Source organism: Amia ocellicauda, chromosome 9, assembly GCF_036373705.1.
Source record: "Amia ocellicauda isolate fAmiCal2 chromosome 9, fAmiCal2.hap1, whole genome shotgun sequence".
Lineage (NCBI taxonomy): Eukaryota > Metazoa > Chordata > Actinopteri > Amiiformes > Amiidae > Amia > Amia ocellicauda.
Window position 1 is genome coordinate 26,651,640 of NC_089858.1, and position 24,121 is coordinate 26,675,760.

Consider the following 24,121-nt stretch of genomic DNA (forward strand, 5'->3'; position numbering starts at 1 on the left):
CCTTCAGTGCCTTTCAGTTTCACTGGGAATCAGCTCACTCTCATCTGTGTTATTGGGTCTTTATACAGGACTGATTTAGCAAGAAAGTTTGTAAAGGTGGTCACATTCATTTAAATATTAAACTTTTATTCTTATTTTACATTCATTCAGGGCACGGACCGTCCTCAATGCTTGCAGGAAGTACTGCTGACTGTAAATGACTTTTTGAGGTTTTTCCTGTGCTCTAAATACATGGGGTAGTGAAAGTTTCAAGTAAAACTAACAAATGAATACACCTGGACAATGCTCGATCTGGAGAGGCCCGGTATTGTTATGATACCACCGTCCATGTTATGACTAGCCTCTCTAGAATCTTCAGTTAAAGTGTTCACAAGTTTCGACAGTAAAAAAAATGCATTTATACATGTTAGTAGGAGATAAAAATAAAAACACATTCAAGGTCACACACTGCTGCACGCATTGTCTGGTGGTTTCCTGCAGGTGCACACGTGTCTCTCCAGCAGCTTCAGCAGCTCTGATACGATGAACACAGAAGAGGCCAGGCATGTGAGCAGCAGCAGGTCTGTGAGGGAGAGCAACAACCAGAGGAGCATCAGTCCCCTGAGGCATGGACTCCCAAACTGGGCTCTGGGGATCATGGGAGATCCCCACACAAACTAGCAGATTTTGAGCCATTTTCCACACTCAAGTTGGAAGTTCAGGACTCTAATGCAGGAGTGGATGTTAAATTGGCTGAAATCATAATTTATTATGTTTTATTTATTGTGTTCCTATAGACAATAAGCATAGGACATCCACTGGATGTGAAAGTGAATGCATTTAAAATCAGTGTGTGCAGCTAAGCCCCTAAAGTTCCTTCATAGATCTGTGCCCTCAGACTCACCTAATGGATACAGGCTCTCAGTCTGAAAAACCTTCTGCAGAGGAGGGAGGTAGATAACAGCCATTTGACCCAGGATGGAGCCTATCACAGCGTACAGAAAAATGCGGTTTCGGAGGAAGCCCACTTCATAAATGAGCCGCGACTGGAACAGAGAAAAAGCCCAGATGTGATGCACAAGACAATCCATTTCACCCGAACTGATCTAACTCTCCAACACTAGAGCCAGAGGATAGATGAAGTTATGGTTCATGAGCTACTTCTCAATGTTTGTCAGTGTTTGTCACTTCAAGCCATGAGTTACAAAATAGATGGTGTTAAAATAAATGGTTCCATATTTGAGCTACCGCTTTGGATAACAACTAAATTAAACAACAGGTTAAATAAACTTATAAAGCCCTCCAGGACAAGAAGCTAGATCAGAGTATTTATCTGTGTATTGGCTACTTGGTCACTCACCTGCGATCTGCAAGTCAGTGCATTGAACATATCGAAGAAGACAAAGCATGTGAACGTCATCGTTGTGGTTCTTGGGGTAACTGTGCCGTCCTGAATCTGGGAGAAAGATATATTTATGTATTTATTTATCTAATGATTATTTATTTATTTACAAATAAATCACCTCATCCTGAAAGAAATTCAGCAGGGGAAGGGAAGATAAAAAAATTGAATATTTGTACTTTCAGGTTTTCCTAATGGCTTGATATAACAAATGTATGATACTTTAAAGCCCAATTTACTGTGAGATAGGCTGATCCCACTTCAGAACATTGGAATTAGTGTTGTCACTATACCAGAATTGTGACTTCAATGTGCTGATAACTGGGTAACTACAACACAGTGTTACATAACAGTATATAATATTACTCTCACAAGCATTTGTACAAAACAGCAGCATCGTTTTCTCAAGGAAGTACACATTATAATAATTTAATACAAAACACAACCTTCAACATTCCAAAAGAAATATTTTCAATACCACATAACACTCCTTCTGAACCCAGTCCAATGACATTTTGTAAATACTTCGTTTTTGCTTTGTGTGAGTGCTGAATTACACAGAGGAAGAATCGATCTTTCTCTCTTGCTTGCAGTTGTTTTACAGTGTGAATCTGAAAAAGCTTATTCTATAGATCTATCATTCTAGTAATTTAATTGTAATCAGTATGTTTATTTTGTCTGTATTTTGTTTACAGTAATCATTTAAACACACATAAGCAGTTATTATTATATTCTCTCTCTTGGTTGCACTTGTTCCGTGCTTGTGTTTATTGCTGTGAAGAAAAATAAATAAGTAATTCTATCGATCTGGGTGGGCCCCTGCCTTCTTAATGTCCTGTGCACATTAGTATTAGACATACTAAATGTCTGCAATATTAGTAATAATATGCGTTGAAAATAAGCGCATGAAAAAAACGAATTGTCCCTGATTCACAGAAATTACTAGACCAACTTGATTCTATTGATCATGAGATGCGAGACACCGTGTTGTTTTTTTAGTATTGAAAAAGTATTGAATTTCCAGTATACCGTGCAACACTAATTGGAATAGCTCCCACATGACCAAAAGGAGGTCACTGATTAAACAATATGTGCCAGGTGGGATCATAACCCAAGTCTGTGCATTTGTTAAAATAATGGAAGTTGTACTGCCCCTCAAAATATGTGGAAATTTGACCATTTTGTGTGGTTGGTTCTATCGGACAGTTTTTTTCTGAACAGGGTCCCACAGAGGCTAAAGGGGTACTTGCCTCTTTCCAGAAGACACCCAGTGTTCCAGTGATGATGAAGACTGCGGAGAGGAGGATCTTGAAGATCAGGCCCCTGCTCAAGATGGAATCCTGCATGCTTCTGGGCCGATGCTTGATGGCATCCTCGTCAATGGGCTCAACTCCCAGGCTTCAGGGTAGAAGACGAATACAGACAAGGAATTTAGCAGACGAAAAACAAAAACAAACCGGGAAATGTATAAAATAGACTTTTTGAAATGCTACCTATAACCCCTTGGTCAAACATTTTATTCCTGAAATTGAGTAAGTTACTGCAAACCTTTGGTACAACAAAATCTGTACTGTGGTACTGAATGACCCCATGGAAAAGGAATTCTGCATTCAAGTGTCTTCAGGTCTTTATATTTATGACAGACTCCACAGTAAACAATTGGTTAAGTGCATTATGTTTTGCATTATCTTTGATATCCATTGGCACACTCATTTGTAATATTTTAATATCTGAGTTAGATGTGTCAACAATGTCTTTATCTCTGAAATGGACACACACCCACACACACACACCACTCCCAGATTTACACAGAGGTCTAGTTGAAATTCTCCAATCATGTCTGCGATCGTGATAGAGACAGTCTTTCCCTTTCAGGAACTAGGGTTGTGACAGGAATTGCACATGGCTCTTCTCTGGGGTAAAATGAACAGCTGACCTTTGAGCTGGGGGTCCATCCATGATGATGTTGATCCACAGTATCTGCATGGCATTGAGCGGGTTGGGTAAATTAAACACTGTGGACAGTGTGATCAGACTCAGAGCGGCTATACTCCTAAGGGAATAAGAAACAAGACAATGTCCCAGGGTTCTTGAGAATCCATCAATTACGTCTACATATCTTGTATGTATGTTGGCAAGTCATTTACATCCCATGATTGTGGTATTAATGATTAATGATTGTGGGACATGTGCATGGAGTGGTTTCTGTTTAAGATAACAGCCCCAAGAGAAAAAAAAAAAAAAAGAGAACTGACGACACAAAAACAGAACAGAATTACACAAAACAGACCACAAATAAACGGGTAAGAACCAAGCATGAGGGCGAGAGAAGCACCCAACCCAGAGACCAGTCAATATAGGTAACACACACGGGGAGCCAAGGGTGAGGCAGTCCATCAGACTGCCCTCTGTATGTTTAAGTGATTACTGTAATTAGTCAAGTTAAACATTCTGTACGTACGTGCTGAGCTGGAATCTGATGAAATTTTTTATGTTGTAAAATATCCCTTTTCCTTCTTCGATGGCACATCTGGAAAACAAAAAAAAAGCCATTACATTAATAAAGTACTCGCGCCAAGTCAAGTGGAGACCTCCCAGACATCCACCCATCTGTGAAATATTTACAACAGTAAAACAATGACATTATTTTTCTCTCTCCTTCTATCTGTCCATCAGTATGTATATCTATTTATGTGTACATGTGTAATTGTGTTTTTTATCATAGCAATTTAAATATTAATAATTTGACAGACATTTAGCTAGCTATGCATAAAACCTTAAGATTATAAATACCACATGGCACAAAATAATAAAAAAGCATTTAGTTTCCTTTTAACTTAAATTAGTACTCTGAAAGTTTAATGAGACTCTTCCACTCTTTCTTTTTGTTATGTTTTCCCTTTAGGAACAGTAGCTTTTAACTGACAATTAAAGTTTTATGAAGGTTTCAATTAACGAGACTATGGCCCCTGGAGAGCTGAAACGAACATGCAGGCGCTCACATGATTGTGGAGAAGTTGTCGTCTAGCAAGATCATGTCCGCTGCCTCCTTGCTGACGTCAGTCCCCGTGCGCCCCATGGCCACGCCAATGTCAGCTGACTTGAGGGCAATGGCATCATTCACGCCATCGCCTGTCATTCCCACTATGGCTTTGTGACTCTGCAATGCCTGGGGCCATATATGGAGGAAGTTCAGTTGTGGGTTCTAACACCATTCTTCTACTAAACAAGACCTTATATAATCAAAGTGATTGACAACATTTGAAAAGCAGATGGGGAGTTGATGGCATGTTTTTTTGTTTGTTTTTTTAACATCTCATCTTTGGAAGATCTCATAGTAAGAATTTGTGTCATGTTATTGATAGGTTGTGTGTAGCTCTTTGGATAACAATAAAAGTTCCTGATTGCTGCAGTTTTTCTTAGATATCATGTTTTTATGTTCAGATGCAGATTTCACTTTTCATCTTAAAAAGACCTTACCTTGATTATTTTTAGTTTATGCTTTGGGCTTGTCCGATAGAACACAGAAACCTGAAAAAATACAAACGTCAGAAGGAAAAACTGTGAAAAACATTTGTTATCCAAAAAGTTTTGTATATTAAATTGCAAATGTTCAATTCTGGAACAGCAATTAATGTGGCCACACTACATTAAAATCCTTGTACTAGGATGTATGCTTATTTTGTACTGATTGTATTTCTGCACTTTGTAATGTTTTGAAATATGACTTATGTAAACTGTAAGGGCTTTTTCTAATAATAATAATAATAATAATAATAATAATAATAATAATTTTGGTGGTACTGCATATAGTGAACAATATATGTGGAGTTATGTCTGCTGTGGTATATTTTCACACTTGACCAGATGGCAGTTGGCAATGGGGTGCCTCTGATCTGTGCAAGCCAATGAATGGACTTTGGTGTCTTACCCTGTTAACTCTAGCAGCCAGCTCTGATTCAGTCATTCCCTCCAGCTCTTTCCCTGAGACAGCCTCCAGCTGGCAGTCGATGCCCACACTTTTCCCTGCACAGAATTTGCAATAGTCAGGTGACCTTGCTTAGTCCTAATTTGCTGTGACTTGTCAGAAGTGAGGGATCAATCGGCAAGTGCATGAAACAGAACAGGAAAGACTAGAGCTGACGTCTTAAGAACCGTTTTACCTTTTGAATCTGAGCATCTCTTACATAATAAGGGCCAGACACAAGCCAATATAAACAGGGGCACAATAAAGGCAGTACAGTTTATATGACATCTTTTGCTTATCCCACTTTGGCCTCATTTGGAAGCACAATTTGCGAATAATTGACTAAAACAGTAGCAGTTCTCTCAGAAAGTCTCTTGAAGTAAGCCCCAAGGTGTAGCGAATATTATAACGGGTCATTTCTGCCCTCTGAAGAATGTGCTGTGGGAAGCCAGGAAAATATCTTCTCTGGTTGTGTTGTCATGCATGATTATTTTGTAAATCCCTTTAAGACTCTACTAAAGAGCAGGAGCAGGAGCAAAACGGACTGAGGAAACAAAATACTAAAAACTGTATAGGTTTCTCTTTATGGCAGATGTAGCAATACAAGTTGTGAACACATACAACGACAGCAGAACACAAAAAGATACCTATAGCTACAGCCGTTTCCAGGGCATCTCCTGTGACCATCTTTACTGCCACCCCCGACTGCTGCAGAATGTTAATGGCCTTCCTCACGCCCTCCCTCGGGGGGTCGATGATGGCGATCAGACCCAGGAAACTTAGCCTGCCCAGTTCAGGGCCAGACGCCAGGGACAGCACTGCAGGAAGGAGACACAAGAGAAGAGCATGTGGCCTACACTCACTGCGACTGGACAGACTTTCCCTTTGCCTTGGAGTAGATGGTAACATAAGTAGCTATTCATGATTAATTCATGCTGAATAAGGGAAACTATATGACTTATACTTCATGTTCACCTCAATAGAAAGTCACACATTACTTAATGTTTAAGACCTCTATAGTTATTAGAAACATTTGATAAATAATTACCAAGTACATAATGCATTCTGTTGTTTTTGTTGCTGTTATTATAAACCTTGCACCAAAAAAAACATCCTTACCTCTCAGCCCGAGTCCTCCGAGCCTCTTCTCTTCATTTGCAAAGACAGCCTTCATCTCGGGAGTGAGGGGCGCAGACAGACCCTCCTGGCTGAAGTTGCTGCAGTGCGCCAAGACTCCCTCTAATGCCCCCTTCACAAAATACACCTCCTCCATCTCCTACAACAGAAAAATTAGTCACGTGATGTAAGGTGCTCCTTTGGTAACCACTTCACACTGCTGTGATCCCATTTTATCCCACCCTTGTTGAAGTGCACTCTGGACACTGAATGCAAAATAGAGGACTGTTATAGTGAGGAAGGCTGACACAGAATTAATATATATGTGACATAATGCCTACAACAAAACCGTTGAGAAACACACATTTATCAGGTATCTTGGCCTTTGTGTGCTATGCAAGGCTACATGATGTGTGAGAATTTTTGGAAACATTTTTCAACAAGAATAATCAATGGGAAAAAATTAGCTTAGTAGATTAAAAAAAAATAGGTTTGGTTTTGCTTTGGATTTTTTGATAGTCATAGATTTATTTTAATTATGGAGTTGTTTATTTTTGTGGATAATAAGTGACACTATCAAGTTATTAGTAGTGAGTTGCACATTGTTCCTCTTATATTATTTATATAAAATTTGCCATATTTCTCTGGAAAGTGGCTTGCTTGCATTACAGCCCCCCGTCTGTTTTGCCTTACAACCGTCTTACAATATGTATTTGCAGGACTTGTGGATTCAGTAGTGTGTTATTTGGGCACAAAGGGTGATTGCAGTTCACCTGTGTGTGTACAAATCAAGTTCAGGAAGATATCTGCAAGCTTTGGCTTTTGAGGTTTGCTGGAGGAAAGTGCATATGCGAGCTGCAGATAAAATGGGTTACAAAGTACAGAAACAATATGCTGCCCTTCACACCACCAACCATAAGGGAAGCTTTACCTGAGTCTTGTGGGCACATTTCACAGCCATCCACTTATTTTCTGAGCTAAATGGCAGCTCCTTTTTCCTACTGTAGTTCTCCTTAACAGACTGCATACCCATCTGCAACGCAAATGCATACATCAATTTACTTTTCAAAACTGTTGTCTTTCTCATTTCAACTGCAACTTGGGGAAACAAATTAAACTGGTCGAACACTTCACTTACTGTAATATACAAACCAGTTGAAGTCCTGGTTTAAAAATATTTCTTAATTAGGACATGTTGAAAGTGCCATACCAATTCAATGAATGTAAAACCAAACTGTTCAGTTTAAAACATAACACATTGTGTGTTTGACAGGTTTTCTAGGAAAAGGCCTTTTCAGTATTACTGGGGAAACTATCAAACAAATTAATTCTTAATATCAGCCCCAGTTCACTTGCCTGCTGCACAGTAGCTCAGAATTAGATTGAATACATTTTGCACAGATAAGCTCTTTAAAGATTGTGAATCAAGGATTGTTACAGTAAGAGAAAGAGCTTCTGACACTGGTGCATCACAGAAACAAATCTGACTTCGCTGCATATAGTACTAATCAATAACACATTTCTACTTGTTTCTGAACTACCCCTTGTGAGAATCATGCATTGTACGTGATCTAATTGTAGTTTAATTAGGACATATAGTTACATACTGTAATATTATTAATGAAATGTTTATATTTTGTGATGCTACTAATAATAGTAATACTTATCCAGTACTCAAGAGCCAGAGCTCTTCTTGTTTTCATTCCACCTCAGCTCTTACTTCATTAATTGAATTAATTCATTAATTAATTAGTTAACTCAAGTTATTTCCATGTGACACTTGAATGTGAATATACATTATCAAAAGCTCTATCTATCCAAAATGTTAGTTTGCTAAACTAGTTAAAATATTACTCTAAAAACAATGCAGACTTCTCCTTTATGTTGAATTAAACCTTGCCATAAGCCCAAACATTATGTATTTCCAAAAGTTAGAATCATCCATTATTTATTTATTTGCCTGATTATTTTTTGATTGCTTCCTCCCCTTTCCACAATAACAATACAGCTGAAGATGAACGGTATACTGTAAAAGATATGTCACCTTAGGCACTGGATTCAGGCAACACTGGCATAGCTCAGTGAACTACAACTGCTGATGAAGGACTTACTTTCATTGCCAGAGTGAGGAGGGCTCCTTCTGTGGGCTGTCCTATAAGAGTGCCTTCTCTGATGTCTGCATTATTGCACACGCAACCAGCCTGTGAAGTGATTCAAAACAAAACCGAAACAAAAAATGACACCAAGTAGCAAGTACTTACAAAGGTAACAGTGACACAGTCCTGGCAGAAAAAGTCAATTTCAACACCAAGGCTGCCATTTAAGTTAAGGGTTTTGATACAGAGAGTGGCTTCCCTTGCCTTTTAATGATGATAATGTGATACACACCTAGTTTGGACTTATGCTAAAGCTTCTTTCAGTTTGCAATCATAAATATGCAGTTCATCTAAGTAGAGAGCAATGTGTGTCTCAGCACTCAAGCAAGGCTCATAACTAGGGCTTTAGCACATTTAGCGTATTTAGTCTAAATACGCTCTGTGGTCAATGTGTCCAAGTCACAGACAAATCAGGACCTATAAAATAACAGCATAACCTTTACGGTACTGTGCACGACTACTGCCAGCGGGAATTTGAAACTGCAGTGCTGATGAAATAGCACATACTATTATCTATAACCTGTATTTCTTAAATACCCAAGCACTAACTGGGTCACTGTCAATAAGAGCAGCACTCCTATCACATGGCTTACCTCAACTAGTCTAGCTATGGAGGCATGAGAGAACCCCCTCACAGTCTCTCCACTCGGCATGAGGCAAACCTTCCCGTTGCCGTCATATCCTACGCCTGTAACCTGGGGGAAGACACCTGTTACAGCACAGCTTTTCAACATCAGCCACACTGAAGTGAAAACAGCTCAGACAGAAGGAAAAGCAAACACATTAAACAAACAGAGAGATTACTTGAAAGTACAAAACCAAGTAGCGACCACAAAGAGCTTGCTGCTGGTATAGTCAGGATGCACAAGTACTATTTCTAGATGATGCTCATTGAAAGTGCCACGACTCTGTGCGACTATAATATCAAGGGCACTGACGCCCATCCTCCCCAACTGGTGATTAAGAAACTGCATAGCAGAGCCTTGGGATTGATTTAAAGCCATTGCCTTGCTTCTACAGCACATTTAAAATATTAAAATATAAATAAATAAATTATAAAACCTACTTCTGCATGGACTCCATCTGCAGTGTACAGGCGGGTGGCTGTCATCTCATTCGCTGTTAAGGTGCCAGTTTTATCAGAGCAGATGACATTGCAGCAGCCTAGGAGCCATTAAAAAAATGATAATGATTCCACCGTTCACGTTTTTTCGAACTGTTTTTTGTTTTTCCTTTGAAAGGTGTATGATCTAGCGTGAGTAGGATACCAGGACACTCTTTTATGTTATACTATTTTGTACAACTTGCTAACATCTCTCTGTAATGATACATTTGTCCTGTTTTGCATTGGTAATAAAATCAGGGTTAATAGTGTGAAAAGGGTGAAAGGATTAATAGTCTTGTTTGTGTTTTTGTCTTGATATCACAATTGCAGAGGGCTTTAGAAGTAACTACAAATCCTCAATGACTGAAAATGTGACACCATGGGTAATTTTAGGCCAAGCAGCTCAATGACTGATTCAATAAACTGATTCACATCTCAAAGGGCACTTTAAGGCCTGGAGGCTTTGCTGGACCAGGAATGAGGCTCACTGTGAGTACTGCAGGTAGATGTACATGGCTCAATCTTAGGGCCTATTCACCCTGATTTCAAGCTCACCCAGTGTCTCCACTATAGGCAGCTTCTTCACAATTACCCTCTTCTTGGCCATCCTCATCACCCCTAAGGCCAGCGTCACTGTGACGACAATGGGCAGGCCTTCTGGGATAGCAGCCACGGCCAGGCTGTGTTCAGAAAAAGTGAAGCAAGGAATTACGCGTTTTCTTTCCCAAATACATTATGCGACAAGCTAGTCTCTGGAAAACTTGCATTTGCAGGTTATTGCTGTAAGAAGAAGAAAACCCACCTTTAGCACCTTTAGACAGTAAGAGAGGCCTGCATTGGATGTCAAATGAACACTTTGCACATGAATATTCATTTTCAAAAGGCGCTACCTTTTGCTAGTCGAAATATTACAACCACATACAACCATAAGACAATGCCAGTTTGTTTCTGTATCCCAAATTGAAACCTTATGATAACTCTTCCAAATGTATAATTTAGAATTGTGCATCATTTAATTATTTACTTTTTTATTTTATTTGTTTCTTGATTGTGATACAACATCCAAATTATAGTAACATAGTAAGTTGACAAATGAATGAGTCTAAACTTTGTGCAGCTACCCCTCCCCCACGCCGCTCCAATCCTCACCTCACTCCGATGGTAAACATTCCCAGCAGCGACTTCCCCTGCAGCCAACCAATCAGCATGATCACCCCTTGATGAGGACAGCAAGGAAATATGAACACGGATTATGTACAGTGAAAGTATCTCAGATTATCATTTTCTGTAACTTTCAAATGATACTGAAAACAGTGGCCTACTTTCATTTTAGGTTTCTATTTGCTTGGTTGCTTTCACCCTAGTTTTTGGGTTCAATATAGGTTTGTGTTTCCGATTCTTCTTGACTGTCAAATGTCAAAAACCAGAAATTGAACAAATTAAACATGTAACAGAACTAATAACTGAGTAAATTACAGTCAAATATTTTCCATACTTAACATTCTGATCTGTAAACTTGTACAACTAGCTTCAGAAAATGGAGTGAATTACTCTGTAGCAAAACATTTCCAAACAAACAGGGTAAATTTATGGTATTTCATTAAGACAAAGACTCAAGACTTCTCCTTGAGGAGCACAGAGCATACTGCAAAGTTAATACCTAACTCAACTGACTAAATACTAAGCCGCAGTGGTAGTTTACGTATCTTGTCACTTATTTAATGTTTTGCCAACAGTGTAGTGTTATGAGTAGGTTCACAGTGTTGATTCTCCTTTGATAGTTCATACAGCTGCAGAACGGAAAAGCACAAGAAACCTTTATAAACCTGCATGCATCGGGGCGGTGGCCTTTCCAAGTAAGCGATCTTTTAAATGTGGAGCTTTGTTTAAAGTAATAAATTGTAATTAATGAATCATAAAACCTTTTATTATCACTTATGCGTGTAGGTTGAAGGTGGGCACCCATTTCATCCCTCTCACATTCTCAAAAAATACCTAACAGTGGTTTCTAAACCACAGTGGTTTCTCAGAGCTTCGATGCAAACAGACACTTAAATGCTCCATCCGCATAACTGTACACTGTCGTTAAATACCAGTGAGGAAATACATATTCATACAAACAAAATATAGGTTTATACAAGTTATATATTTAACTATGTACTTTTGTTTTTTATATATATTTAAATACAATAGAAGTCTCTCTCTATTTTTATGAACAGTGGCACTGCAGTGAGGGAGTGGATCACAAGGTGTAACATATCATAAAATGTCAGTCAATACACTTAAGTTTACCTGAGGAAAGCACACTATACTATGGCAGTAAAATAAAGGTATCTACCAATCTCTCAACGTCAGGTATAACAAGGGCATGAGTTCTGCAATCCTTTTAAAGTCAATTTTAATAGATTCTAACAACAGCCTTTATAGGAAGCTGGGTAATAGAATCATACACGCGCACACACACACACAAGAATGAATAGAAATAAAATAAAAAACCCTTACCAATAATTGCAAATGAGAAGATGGACAGTTGCTTTCCTAAGGTGTCCATGCTTTTCTGAAGGGGGGTCTTTGGTGTCTGTGAAGGCACCACAGGAATGAGCAATTATGTTTACAATCATGACTTCCCACAACACACATACACACACACACACACACAAAATGCTTATTTTTACATACATCACTGAAAATATTTCACACACAGCTCACACCCTCGACCATGTGTGTATGGGAAGTGTTGTGTAAGGGTGGAAGTGTGGAGACATTTGAAGACACACTCAAAACATGATCTAGAGAGAGGCAGGATTGCACAATTATGGACACCCCAACGGGCCAAGCAGCACATGGGTGAAGCAGGAAGTGTAAACAACCAAGGCAGTGCAGAGGAAAGTAGTAGTGATGTGTGTTAATTTTGTCTGGATTGCTAGTTGACCATTTTTTAATTTCTTAAAAATGTGTGTCACGAACTTACCTCCTCCATCTGCATCATTTTAAACACCTCTCCGAACTGAGAGTTCTCCCCAGTGCCAATCACGATTCCCTGAAGAAACAGAAGACAGGAACATCAAGATGCACAGTTTTTAGTGGTTGTATTATGTGAGGGTGGTGTTGCAATGGATATAACTAGTGACCTAAATTGCCTTGCTATTTTTTTTTTTTTAAACTGCAGACAATAGTAATAAAACTGATCTAGGGGGAACACTCATTAAATAGAAACTCGTTAATAGGCAATGTCTTAACTGGGCATGTGTTACCCTGTAGTATTGTTTTATACTGTTATCACTGAATAATTATACGATGACAGTACCAGCCAGGGGAGCCTGCAAACCCCCTGAGCTAGACTGTCAAACCTATAACACTGTGACTACGTATTCCTTGGCCTGTGCACCATTCAAACCTGAAAGAAGCTGTCTGGATAGGGTGACCAGTTTCAAAAGTTGAAACTGGGACATATTGGAAAAAAATGACATCACTTAAAAATATGGTATTTGTTTAAAAAAAAAAAAAAAGTTAATATCCAGGTATCTGCTGCTGTTTCATCTAGTTGCCTTTGTTTATTGAGCAGCTCGTTTTACAAAAGTAGTAAATGTGTATGACTTCTCCCTGCATCATGATCCCAATTAACATTAACAATAAGTTAAGTATCCCTGATATTTTCAATTATTTCTCTGCAAGAGAATTAAACTGCGTTGCATTAGTAAATGGGTTATTAGGGTTTACCAATATATGTAAAATGCTCACTTCTTAATGTGATTGATTACATACTAACATCTCTTGCATATTTTAAGGTTTTAAGTGAGTCTAACAGGGAAAAGCTAAAAACCGGGACAGTTATACGATTTTGAGAGAATTGTCGGGACACCAGGACATTTAATTAAAAACCGGGACGTCTGGTCACCCTATGTCTGGATCACATTTCATATTCCTAAACTAGAACCCCAAACCTCAACACAACCTCCTGGAACATCACACTCACCCTGCCACGCCCGTACCGGACCAGCGTGCCCATGTAGGCGATGTTGGGGAGGGAGGCAGGCTCCTCACTCTCAGGGAGGGGGCTGTCAGTCTTGCTGCAAGGCTCCCCCTCGCCTGTGAAACTGGACTCGTCAATCAGAAGGTCAACAGCCTGCGAAAAGAGCTGAGCTTTAGTGGCTGGTCAACCCCACTGGTAGCTCCACTAAGAGATAGAGTTTTGAGACCCAGTCTTGGTCTTGTGTGGTCTTGGTCTCGGCATGGTGGTCATGATAGCAATCTCAGCAGGTATTATTTACTTAAAATATAAAGATGATGTCCCCATTTTTGCAAAATAAATAAAAATAAATTAAATTGTATGTAATGAATGTATCATACAGTAACATTCAGTGTCCTTTAATTACCAGATCAGCTCTCCACACAACACAATATTTTCTGTAATAGTTTAGTTCTCTGGTCAAAATGATTGATCAATTTTAAATGAATTAAGTACCAGTAACATTGTAATACAACCAATCCCCATTCAACCATCACGTTTAAACAATGCATAACGAATCACTCCGCCGACCTGCATAATTTACCTAATTATCTCAAATTTAACTATTTGCTCTTTAGTTCAGGTTTTCATTAAAAACATTTAAGTGTCAATCCAGCTACTGTTCTGGCCTCTGCTCCAATATATTCTTGTTTTAAGACATCTGCCTTGTTAATGCACCAACATTAAAAAATATATTTTCAGTTCAGATTTTTGGATTTATTCAAAAAATCACATTAAAATAAACATATTACCATTAATATTATCATTGTAGCTCAAATTTGTATTCAAAATTATATTTAGATTATAAGGCTGGTCACATACTGATACAATACAAATACTGATCTTGGACTTGGTCTCAATCTTGACAGAGTTGGATTTTGTCTGGTTCTTGAGACACCTGGCTCCACTGTAGCCCAGCTTTAGTGTATATTATATATTTTATTTTTATTTTTGTTATCCTCCAAACTAATACATAAAGCAAAAGTGTTTAGCTATAGTTACTGAAAGCCACAGGTTTTCTGGTGCAGTTCTTAGCCAAGCTTTTAATAATCCATTTGACTCATATTGTGGCATTGCTAATCTGCAAGATTGTGACACTTAAGCAATTAAAGAAAAAAATAAAAACAACGCCTGCTGTGACATTTAAGATCATATCCGGCTGCACTTCTCCTGATCCCAACAGACACAATCCTGCACGCTAACCTAAAACTGGGCATCAAATAACTTGGAATGCAAGACAACGTGATATTTTGTAATAAAATATTAATGACACTGCCACATCAGTCACTTTTAAAGATTGATTTTAAGGATTATGGCCAGTATGTTACTATCATGTGTCATAGATCCATAGAAAGCAACTGCCCTTAGGATTGTTTGGCAATATTTGCAGTAGAATTCTAGAATTACGTCCCATATAAATACAACTGCTTATTTTAAACCAGTCAGAGTGTCAACATTAGTTCTAGTACACAGAATAGTTGTTTAATCCATGACAGCAAATACAAGAAGAAAAATTTGCTGGGTGTCTTGCTACAGATGTTTGAAAGGGTATAACTGAAACTGATTATATTTGCTTAATCATCAACTTGTCTGTGAATGTAAACAATGACTCTGTGGGCCCTGACATCATCTATTTTTTTTTTTTTGAAAGACAAAGAAAAGATATGTTGTCATGTTGGATGCTTGCAATAGCCAAAGAAATGGTTGAGGTGTGGCAGGGTGGACATCAAAGATAACTTATTTCACTCCCATGAATTTAAAGCTATTTATATATTCAACGAGCGCGCGCACACACACACAAACACACACATATACAGACGGGTGACAAATTAAAGGAAAAACCAACAAAGTGTCTCTGTAAGGTGTTGGGCCACCACCAGCTGCCAAAACAGCTTCAATGCTCTTGGCACAGATTCTACGAGTCTCTGGACTCTACTAGAGGGATGAACACCATTCTTCCAAAATATATTCCCTCATTTGGTGTTTTGATGATGGTGGTGGAGAGCGCTATTTAACACGTCGGTCCAAAATCTCCCATACTCATCAAACCATTCAGTGACCCCTCATGCCCTGTGGATGGGGGCATTGCCATCCTGGAAGAGACCACTCCCATCAGGAAATAAATGTTTTACTATAGGATAAAGGTGATTTTCAGAATTTCCAACCCTATTTACTGATGTCTTTCCCATATATCTAAATGCTCTGTTCCTATTGAAACACTAGCCAGCAGTCTTTGTGACTGAATGAATGACCCCTCTTTCAAAGTCAGTTAGATCCTTTCCTCTTGCCATCTTGATCCAAAATCAAGGTCAACTGGACCTGCTCTGCATTTTTATACATGCCACAGAGCTTGATGGGATGTTAATTGTTTAATTGTATCATGGAGTACACCTGTTTGGAGGCATCTGCATTCATTATGTTCCTCCACTCATTTATTCAGGTTTTTCCTTTAATTTGTCACCCGTCTGTATATTTTACTGTCAACATACACTCATCTAAAGGATTATTAGGAACACCATACTAATACTGTGTTTGACCCCCTTTCGCCTTCAGAACTGCCTTAATTCTACGTGGCATTGATTCAACAAGGTGCTGAAAGCATTCTTTAGAAATGTTGGCCCATATTGATAGGATAGCATCTTGCAGTTGATGGAGATTTGTGGGATGCACATCCAGGGCACGAAGCTCCCGTTCCACCACATCCCAAAGATGCTCTATTGGGTTGAGATCTGGTGACTGTGGGGGCCAGTTTAGTACAGTGAACTCATTGTCATGTTCAAGAAACCAATTTGAAATGATTGGACCTTTGTGACATGGTGCATTATCCTGCTGGAAGTAGCCATCAGAGGATGGGTACATGGTGGTCATAAAGGGATGGACATGGTCAGAAACAATGCCCAGGTAGGCCGTGGCATTTAAACGATGCCCAATTGGCACTAAGGGGCCTAAAGTGTGCCAAGAAAACATCCCCCACACCATTACACCACCACCACCAGCCTGCACAGTGGTAACAAGGCAAGATGGATCCATGTTCTCATTCTGTTTACGCCAAATTCTGACTCTACTATCTGAATGTCTCAACAGAAATCGAGACTCATCAGACCAGGCAACATTTTTCCAGTCTTCAACTGTCCAATTTTGGTGAGCTTGTGCAAATTGTAGCCTCTTTTTCCTATTTGTAGTGGAGATGAGTGGTACCCGGTGGGGTCTTCTGCTGTTGTTGGCCTTCCGCCTCAAGGTTGTATGTGTTGTGGCTTCACAAATGCTTTGCTGCATACCTCGGTTGTAACGAGTGGTTATTTCAGTCAAAGTTGCTCTTCTATCAGCTTGAATCAGTCGGCCCATTCTCCTCTGACCTCTAGCATCAACAAGGCATTTTCGCCTACAGGACTGCCGCATACTGGATGTTTTTCCCTTTTCACACCATTCTTTGTAAACCCTAGAAATGGTTGTGCGTGAAAATCCCAGTAACTGAGTAGATTGTGAAATACTCAGACCGGCCAGTCTGGCACCAACAACCATGCCACGCTCAAAATTGCTTAAATCACCTTTCTTTCCCATTCAGACATTCAGTTTGGAGTTCAGGAGATTGTCTTGACCAGGACCACACCCCTAAATGCATTGAAGCAACTGCCATGTGATTGGTTGGTTAGATAATTGCATTAATGAGAAATTGAACAGGTGTTCCTAATAATCCTTTAGGTGAGTGTATATTGTATTGCAAAGTTGCATCTGATTTACTGTGGTTGTCCATAGTGCCTCTTCAATTGTATTTTTGCTTCACTGTGTAACTCATCCCATTAGGTTTAAGCTATCTAATGCAGTTGCATTGCAACTGATTTTGCAGTAAGCAGTACGTTTATAATGACACATTATGGATATTGCAGTTGTATTATTTATCATAAAGCTATCTAGTATGAATGGACATATAACAATTATAACATTATAACAGCCTTTTTGTTTGAAGGCAAGGATAACCTCAATGTAAGTGAAAATTCAAAGCAACATTTTAACATTTTCTTACATATGTCCAATTGGACCAATAATAACCTCCAAATACATCTTGTGAGAAACTGAAAGATTAAACAAAAAACCAAGAAACATGCCCAGCTCTCAGAAGCTGGGCTTTGACACCTCTTCTTGATGGGCTTCAATATTATACAAAGGCACTCAGTTTCAAATCTATTCCCAACATTAGCGGATATCCATTCCACAGCACACACAGGAAGATGACATCAGAGACTGTACCTCAATGAGTCTGATGTCGGCAGGAACACGATCCCCCACAGACAGTAGCACCAGGTCTCCAAGGACCAGGTCCCGGGCCAGCCTGCGCCCCACTGCTCCATCACGGACACTACAAACACACCGCAAAATCAGCATTCTCTCTCAGTAGCAGTTCGTATAAAAAAATGTTTTTTGACGAGCCTATGGATCAGGTTTCAGTTTGGGATTAAAGAGCATTGCAATGTGTGTGGCTTCCCTTCTACAATGCCCACCTCCACTCACTACCACTGAAATGGTTGTCACCTGGGGAGAGGTGGATAAGCTTAGGACAGGTGTGTGATTAAAAATGATTCAGATAATACTGCATTTGTGTAATTGTGTAATTACTGGCACATGCATAAATCTGTTTAGTTTTGCCTGTAATGGCAAAGCAAATATTTATTCAGTTCTCTGTAGTGTAGCCCTTTTTCCTAGAATGGCTATACCTTCACCTTCACCTTCTCAGAGGCCATTGGTGGGGAAATAATGTTGATAAATAATATTTAATTTCCACCTTTAAACCCTGCCATTTTTAGTATGGAGTCAGTAGCTGTTTGTATCATCTTGTGTTGCTGGAGCGTTCTGCAAATTCCCTTGCAAGATTAAGAATATTTCCTTATTTGAGCTTCTTACATGAATAAAGTAATCTAATAACATGCACACCTGACATGTTTTCCACCAGTCTTGCATCATACAAACATACATGCAGGGCTTCTGATCATAACTCAAGGGAGAGTCAATCTGAATTGTTTTCGCTGTGCCATGTAAAGCAGGAGTGATACACAGATTGAAAAAGGTATTTAATTAATTAAATGTAATCGTTCTTTTTCCTGTTTCTAGCTATGTCACTGATACAGCTACCTAATTTTACACAAATAACTTATTTTTTAAGAAGTAATGTGTTTTTTTTTTAAACAGGCACTCAATATTACACATCTAAAATCCTACAAAGTCTATTACAATGACTTCAGAACTTGCCTACTGTAGCAGATTATTTGCAGAATATAGTGTTAATAAAGTGTGATCTCACACATCTAAACAATTCGCCCGGGAATTTGAAATTGTCATGTGTGTAGTTCCAAGGAAGAGCTTTTACTGGATGATCCAATCAGCCAATCAGGAGGCCTTCTCTATCTAGGGCCACCATTGGTCAGGCCTGCACTATATAGTAGCATCCTGCATTACATACCAATTACACTCTGGGGGGACCAGCTTGTTCAGTTCTTCTAATGACTTCTCAGAGCGATATTCCTGTTGTAACACAAAGACGAAAAAACATGGAGGTTAGAGAGCTGGTCTCTCTCTCTTCTTGTATTAACATTACACTTAAGATCTAAGCTTACCTGTAGAAATGCCACAGTCACCACAATGAGAATTGCCTGTGGTCAAAAAATAAAAACTGATTAGCAAAGGCAAACAAATCATTAAAGTAAATATTAAAATGAAGTAAGTCTGGTCCTGCCCAGTCACCTTGCAGATTACACAACAATGGGTGGAACTAAAAAAAGAACAGCAGTTATCAATGAAAGAGCTTTAAATAGAAAAATATCAGAAAGTAAATGACAATTTGAAAGATTGATTGTTTTTCAAAATGTCTTCCTGATTGGACCAAAGGGTTCTAAACATAGACAGCTTTGAGGGTAACACAATAACTAGTGCAGGACTCAGTAGTGCCTGCCTCAGTCACACTGTGGCTGTGCATGTGCTGAACATAATGGGCATTGAAAGTCATCGACTGCTGACATGGGGCATAACATGACGAGTTTTGAGACACAATGAAAAAAGTGTGGTGGTTGTGTAGGCGGTTATGAAACCTGTCACCCCCACACATGCACACACATCCACTTCCTCTTCCTTACCACAGTTATGCTAACAGCGTCCTCATACTCCTTGGTAATGATGCTTACAGCTGACGATCCCAGGAGCAGCAGAATAAGAGGGTTCTTAAACTGGTGATATAAAGCAGTGCAGGGAAAAACAAATAAGAGGCCATTTACAACAATCACGATAACTTAATGTTGGTAGCCTCATGATTCTGTCAAGTCCAGTCCACACACACAGACAACAGAGTTGCAACACAAAACCAAGCACAAGACAAAAACACATGCCTTACTGCTAAGAAAGATCTTCTAGATATGAAGACATCATATTCATTATTTATGGATCTTTTTTGAGACTCAGTTAATTGTGGGAACTTACTGGGATTTACTGGATTAGTTGCTGAAAGAATTGGTTTATTTGGAAACAGATATGCAAAGCACTGCAAGGAAGTGGTTTTGTAGCTTTATTGTTCTTCTGTTTATTTTATTATTAATAGTATTATTACTTGCCACATTCTCAATATATCTTCTGTAAACCATTCTATGTGGCGTCACTTAATTCTAAGATGTAACTGTGTTTCTACCCTGGAGCAAAATACACTGTACACATAGAGACTAATCATTGGCATTGTTATGACACACCTAACAGCACAATCCACTGCTTTAATTGTTATGAATGTACTTGAACACAGCAACATTCCAGTGTGTTGATCTTATACTGCATTCCAAGATACATTGGTCTTCCTATGCAGTAGCATCACATACTTTTGAGCACCTGAAAAACCTGTTGAGCTATTAGTCAAAGGCAGCTGCCCAGTTCTGTGAAACTATGGGAGTGACATCACAATGGCAGGGACATACGCACAGCAATGCCAGTTTCATTTGCAGTGCTGGGAGGCAGTTTGAAAGGCTATAAAAACGCACCTGGCTGAGGTATTTCAACCACACTGGCATTTCCTTCTCTGCCTTGAACTCGTTCCAGCCATGCTTCTGTCTCCGCTGGAGAACACAGGACTCCGAGAGACCCTTCTCAATATCCACCTGCCAAGATGGACAGAGGCAGGGTTTGAACTCGGGGAAAACTAAGATCTCCCTCTATCTGAAGAGTGTGAATATAACAGGGTTTTGATTTTTGTATGGCTGACCACTGCAAAAACAAAGCATGATGAAAAAAGTATTTAGGCATTTGGAATCATAACCAAAGATGCTACCCTCGAGCAAGGTCCTTTAGCCCAGTTTTTCCAGTCAGCTCAACTGTGAAAATTTTCTAGCTTTCCCGCGGCTTTGATGTTGAACTGACTGACATCCCATCCAGGTCGAGACTTCTTCTGTGTGCTTAACATTCAGATAAGCTCCTTGTGATTTTGTGAAAAACTCATTTTCTTTAGAGTGAGGTTGTTTGTTAAACTCCTTTAGTTCCTCAGATTGGAAATGGGACTTCTCATTTAACTTTTCTGGCACTTAAGAAAAGTTATGCTTGATAAGTGAAGTTCGGGATAAACCAAATTAAAAAAAAATTCACAGTAAACAAATTCATATTAAACCTGCCAATGGATAAAGAGATGGATAAAGAAGTTGATTCAGGGTGCTTTATACTTCTATAATATATATGAAGCTAAGAAGTAGAACAACAGTCCTGAACACATATACACAATTAAAGGTCATGAATGTTTAAACCCTTTTTCATTGTTACATTGTTTGAAATCTTGGTTGCATTGGTATCCCTGGAACAATAGCCATCATGTGACCTCCCTTCTACATGCAGCAGCAGGTTTGCACACCCAGTGTGGACATTGTCACCTCGACCCCGTACTGGATGAAGCGGTTATTGGATTGGTATGGATGGGTAGGTCCACAAATGTACATCATGATCATTTTGTTGTTTTAGTTTGACAAAACTGCATAGGCAAAACTAAAAACATTTTAAACATACTCCTTCAGTGCAAAGAAAGCTGACCAATGAAGTGGGGGCATTTTTTATGTAACTAGTTAGGTAATTGGGATTGCTTAACTCAGAAATGTATGACTCAGAAAGGTACATGCAGATGCCTTAATTAGGCGTGAAACAATTGTATACCAATTATGGGATTTTCATTTTTTTTCCATATGCTTCAGTGAAAATAAAATACAATCAAATTGAAGCCCAAAGTGAGGAGAGGATAAAATAAAACAAGGTGCGACATTTTCACCTTTGCACATTCAAGAGAACATGCAGCAATGCTTCCCCTGGAATATATAGCTTTATAGCACCATCATTTTATTATTGTATATTTCCTGATCCCTGATAATACTGTCAAGTTTAAGACTATGACACACTGTTATAAGACTAGTTTCAAATAGGTGGTTTGGGACTAATCAATGACTACCCTAATTAAAATTATTATTATTATTATTATTATTATAGTATTATTACCCCAAATAACATTGGCCTGCCAAAGACTTATGCTAATCTGAGTCTGTGAAAGCAGTACATTAACTATACCTGTAAGTCCTTGGCCAGCTTCTCTGCACTTTTGTGGCTGGCATCTTTGGCAGAACTGGTGCAGACGGAGCCCTCTTTCTCAGATTCACACAGTTCCAATTCTTCTGCCTTCTCCTTTAGAATACAAGAACAGATCTGACTTTTATTCATTTTTATTTAATTTCCAATTTTCTTATAAATCAGTTGAAGTGGTCTAATGATAGCTATATTTAGGATGCACCTAGCGAATTAGAATTCATGTACACAAGATCTTCAGTGTCCCAAGAGGCCACATACTGAGGATACCATACAGATTTGGGGTTTCCTCTGTATTAATTAATTGACATGAATATAAGGTAAATAACGAAATCATTTAAAGTAAATATTGGGTAAATCTAAGTGATATCCCGCAAGCTGATGTAAATGGTTAATTGGTACGGATTTATGTTGCACATACATGAAGTGCAATACTTAACCTCGTCTTCATTGCAACAACATCCTAGTGTCTCATATTAAGTTACTTGAACATGAACCATATCCTGCGCCAGCCATACAATGCTAGAGTCGGTGTTAAACATACACTTGTTTATGTGCACGCATGGAAACAAAGAATTAGTTTGGGTTATTATGGTATTATGATCTCATACATACATACACCTCTTGGATTCGTTTCCCAAGTAAGCTGATGAAGCTCAGTCATTGTAGTGGGTATGTATACACACACACATACACACAAACACAATCTGAAGGCGCTGCTTGCTGTAAGAAAAGGTAAAACGCCAGGAGGAGAGGTAGGACCCGCTTCTCTTACCGTCAGGTCGGTCGCATCAGTGCTTAGAAGTTTGTAATCGTGATGCGGCAGAAACTTCTGCAGCTTTCTGAGAAGCGTGTTGCCCGTCATAGTGCCTCAGTTGTCTCCAATGGGAAAGCAGTTGAAAACTTGTGTGCGACTTCGTGCGCATTGCTGGGCTCGCCGCACCTGCCGCATCCTGCCCCGGCGTCTCTTTGGCGAACTGAGCACTCTTCATCTTCGCGTTCAGCCCACGGAGGCGGCGCTAACTGGGATCTTAATAAGCCATAGCCCGTTCTTCAGGTTTGTTTGTCTTTCCTGAACTGGAACACCTCCATTGATGGCATCTGTATTTGTTCAGGGCTTGCCAACAGTTCATACACATTTACTTGACCTGGCATTATGTGTTGACGTGGACAGTAGGTATAATGCAGTTTGTATACATCTTCAACTCTTCTTGCTTTATCTTGATGGACTTTGTGTTTAGGATTTATTTTCGTTTGTTTCAAAATAGGAAAGTCTTATTGTGTTGGAAAGTAGAGAATTGAATTGCTGAAATGCTACCAATGGGTATGAATAGTTTGTAATAGCCTTTAAAATACGTTATAACAGTGGAGATAATACACACACACACACACTGGGAGGGGTTCTGTGTGCAAAGGAGTTAATTCAATAGAAGTCAGATATTCAGTCTAATGAGTGCCATCTTGTGTGTGACGTAGGTAATGTAACAACTGGTTTGAATAAAGGAAATGTATGTTGTTTAGCACCCCCGCTGTAGGGTCTGTGTCTTGATCTCCAACTGCCCTCACGGCTGTATAGGATGACGGCCTTTTCATGGAAACCCACAAGATTGACTGAAATGGGACTGAATGTGTATGCGTAAAACTTGACATGTGATTTTATATTTCCCCATTCTTTCCGTTTTGACTTACCTGCATACTTCTTTGGCAACGTATTCCTTTGCTAAAAAAATAAAAAAATAAACCACAAACACAAAAACAGGTGGAGCATTGCCATTACAAAAATACATTTTGAGGAGTTGGACAC

At 39.1% G+C, this 24,121-nt stretch overlaps 1 protein-coding gene across 2 annotated transcripts; it reads right to left on the reverse strand.

The window, feature by feature from the left end:
• Positions 1–105: 105 nt before the first annotated feature.
• Positions 106–23,298, reverse strand: LOC136759106 (calcium-transporting ATPase type 2C member 2). Of its 2 annotated transcripts, XM_066713950.1 has the most exons (27): positions 23,093–23,298; positions 22,303–22,416; positions 20,745–20,861; positions 19,860–19,949; positions 19,344–19,379; positions 19,190–19,251; positions 17,983–18,091; positions 13,702–13,851; positions 12,697–12,765; positions 12,228–12,303; positions 10,875–10,941; positions 10,281–10,405; positions 9,687–9,784; positions 9,214–9,315; positions 8,576–8,665; positions 7,396–7,497; positions 6,468–6,624; positions 5,996–6,166; positions 5,313–5,407; positions 4,862–4,912; positions 4,384–4,550; positions 3,843–3,911; positions 3,318–3,434; positions 2,632–2,779; positions 1,340–1,435; positions 884–1,025; positions 106–562 (listed from the first exon to the last, which is right to left on the reverse strand). In XM_066713950.1, the coding sequence occupies exons 1-27, from the start codon at positions 23,180–23,182 to the stop codon at positions 441–443; spliced, it is 2,832 nt and encodes a 943-aa protein (XP_066570047.1). In that variant the 5' UTR covers positions 23,183–23,298; the 3' UTR covers positions 106–440. The 2 variants fall into 2 exon arrangements, with proteins under 2 accessions (XP_066570047.1, XP_066570048.1); XM_066713951.1 differs by lacking the exon at positions 20,745–20,861.
• Positions 23,299–24,121: the final 823 nt, after the last annotated feature.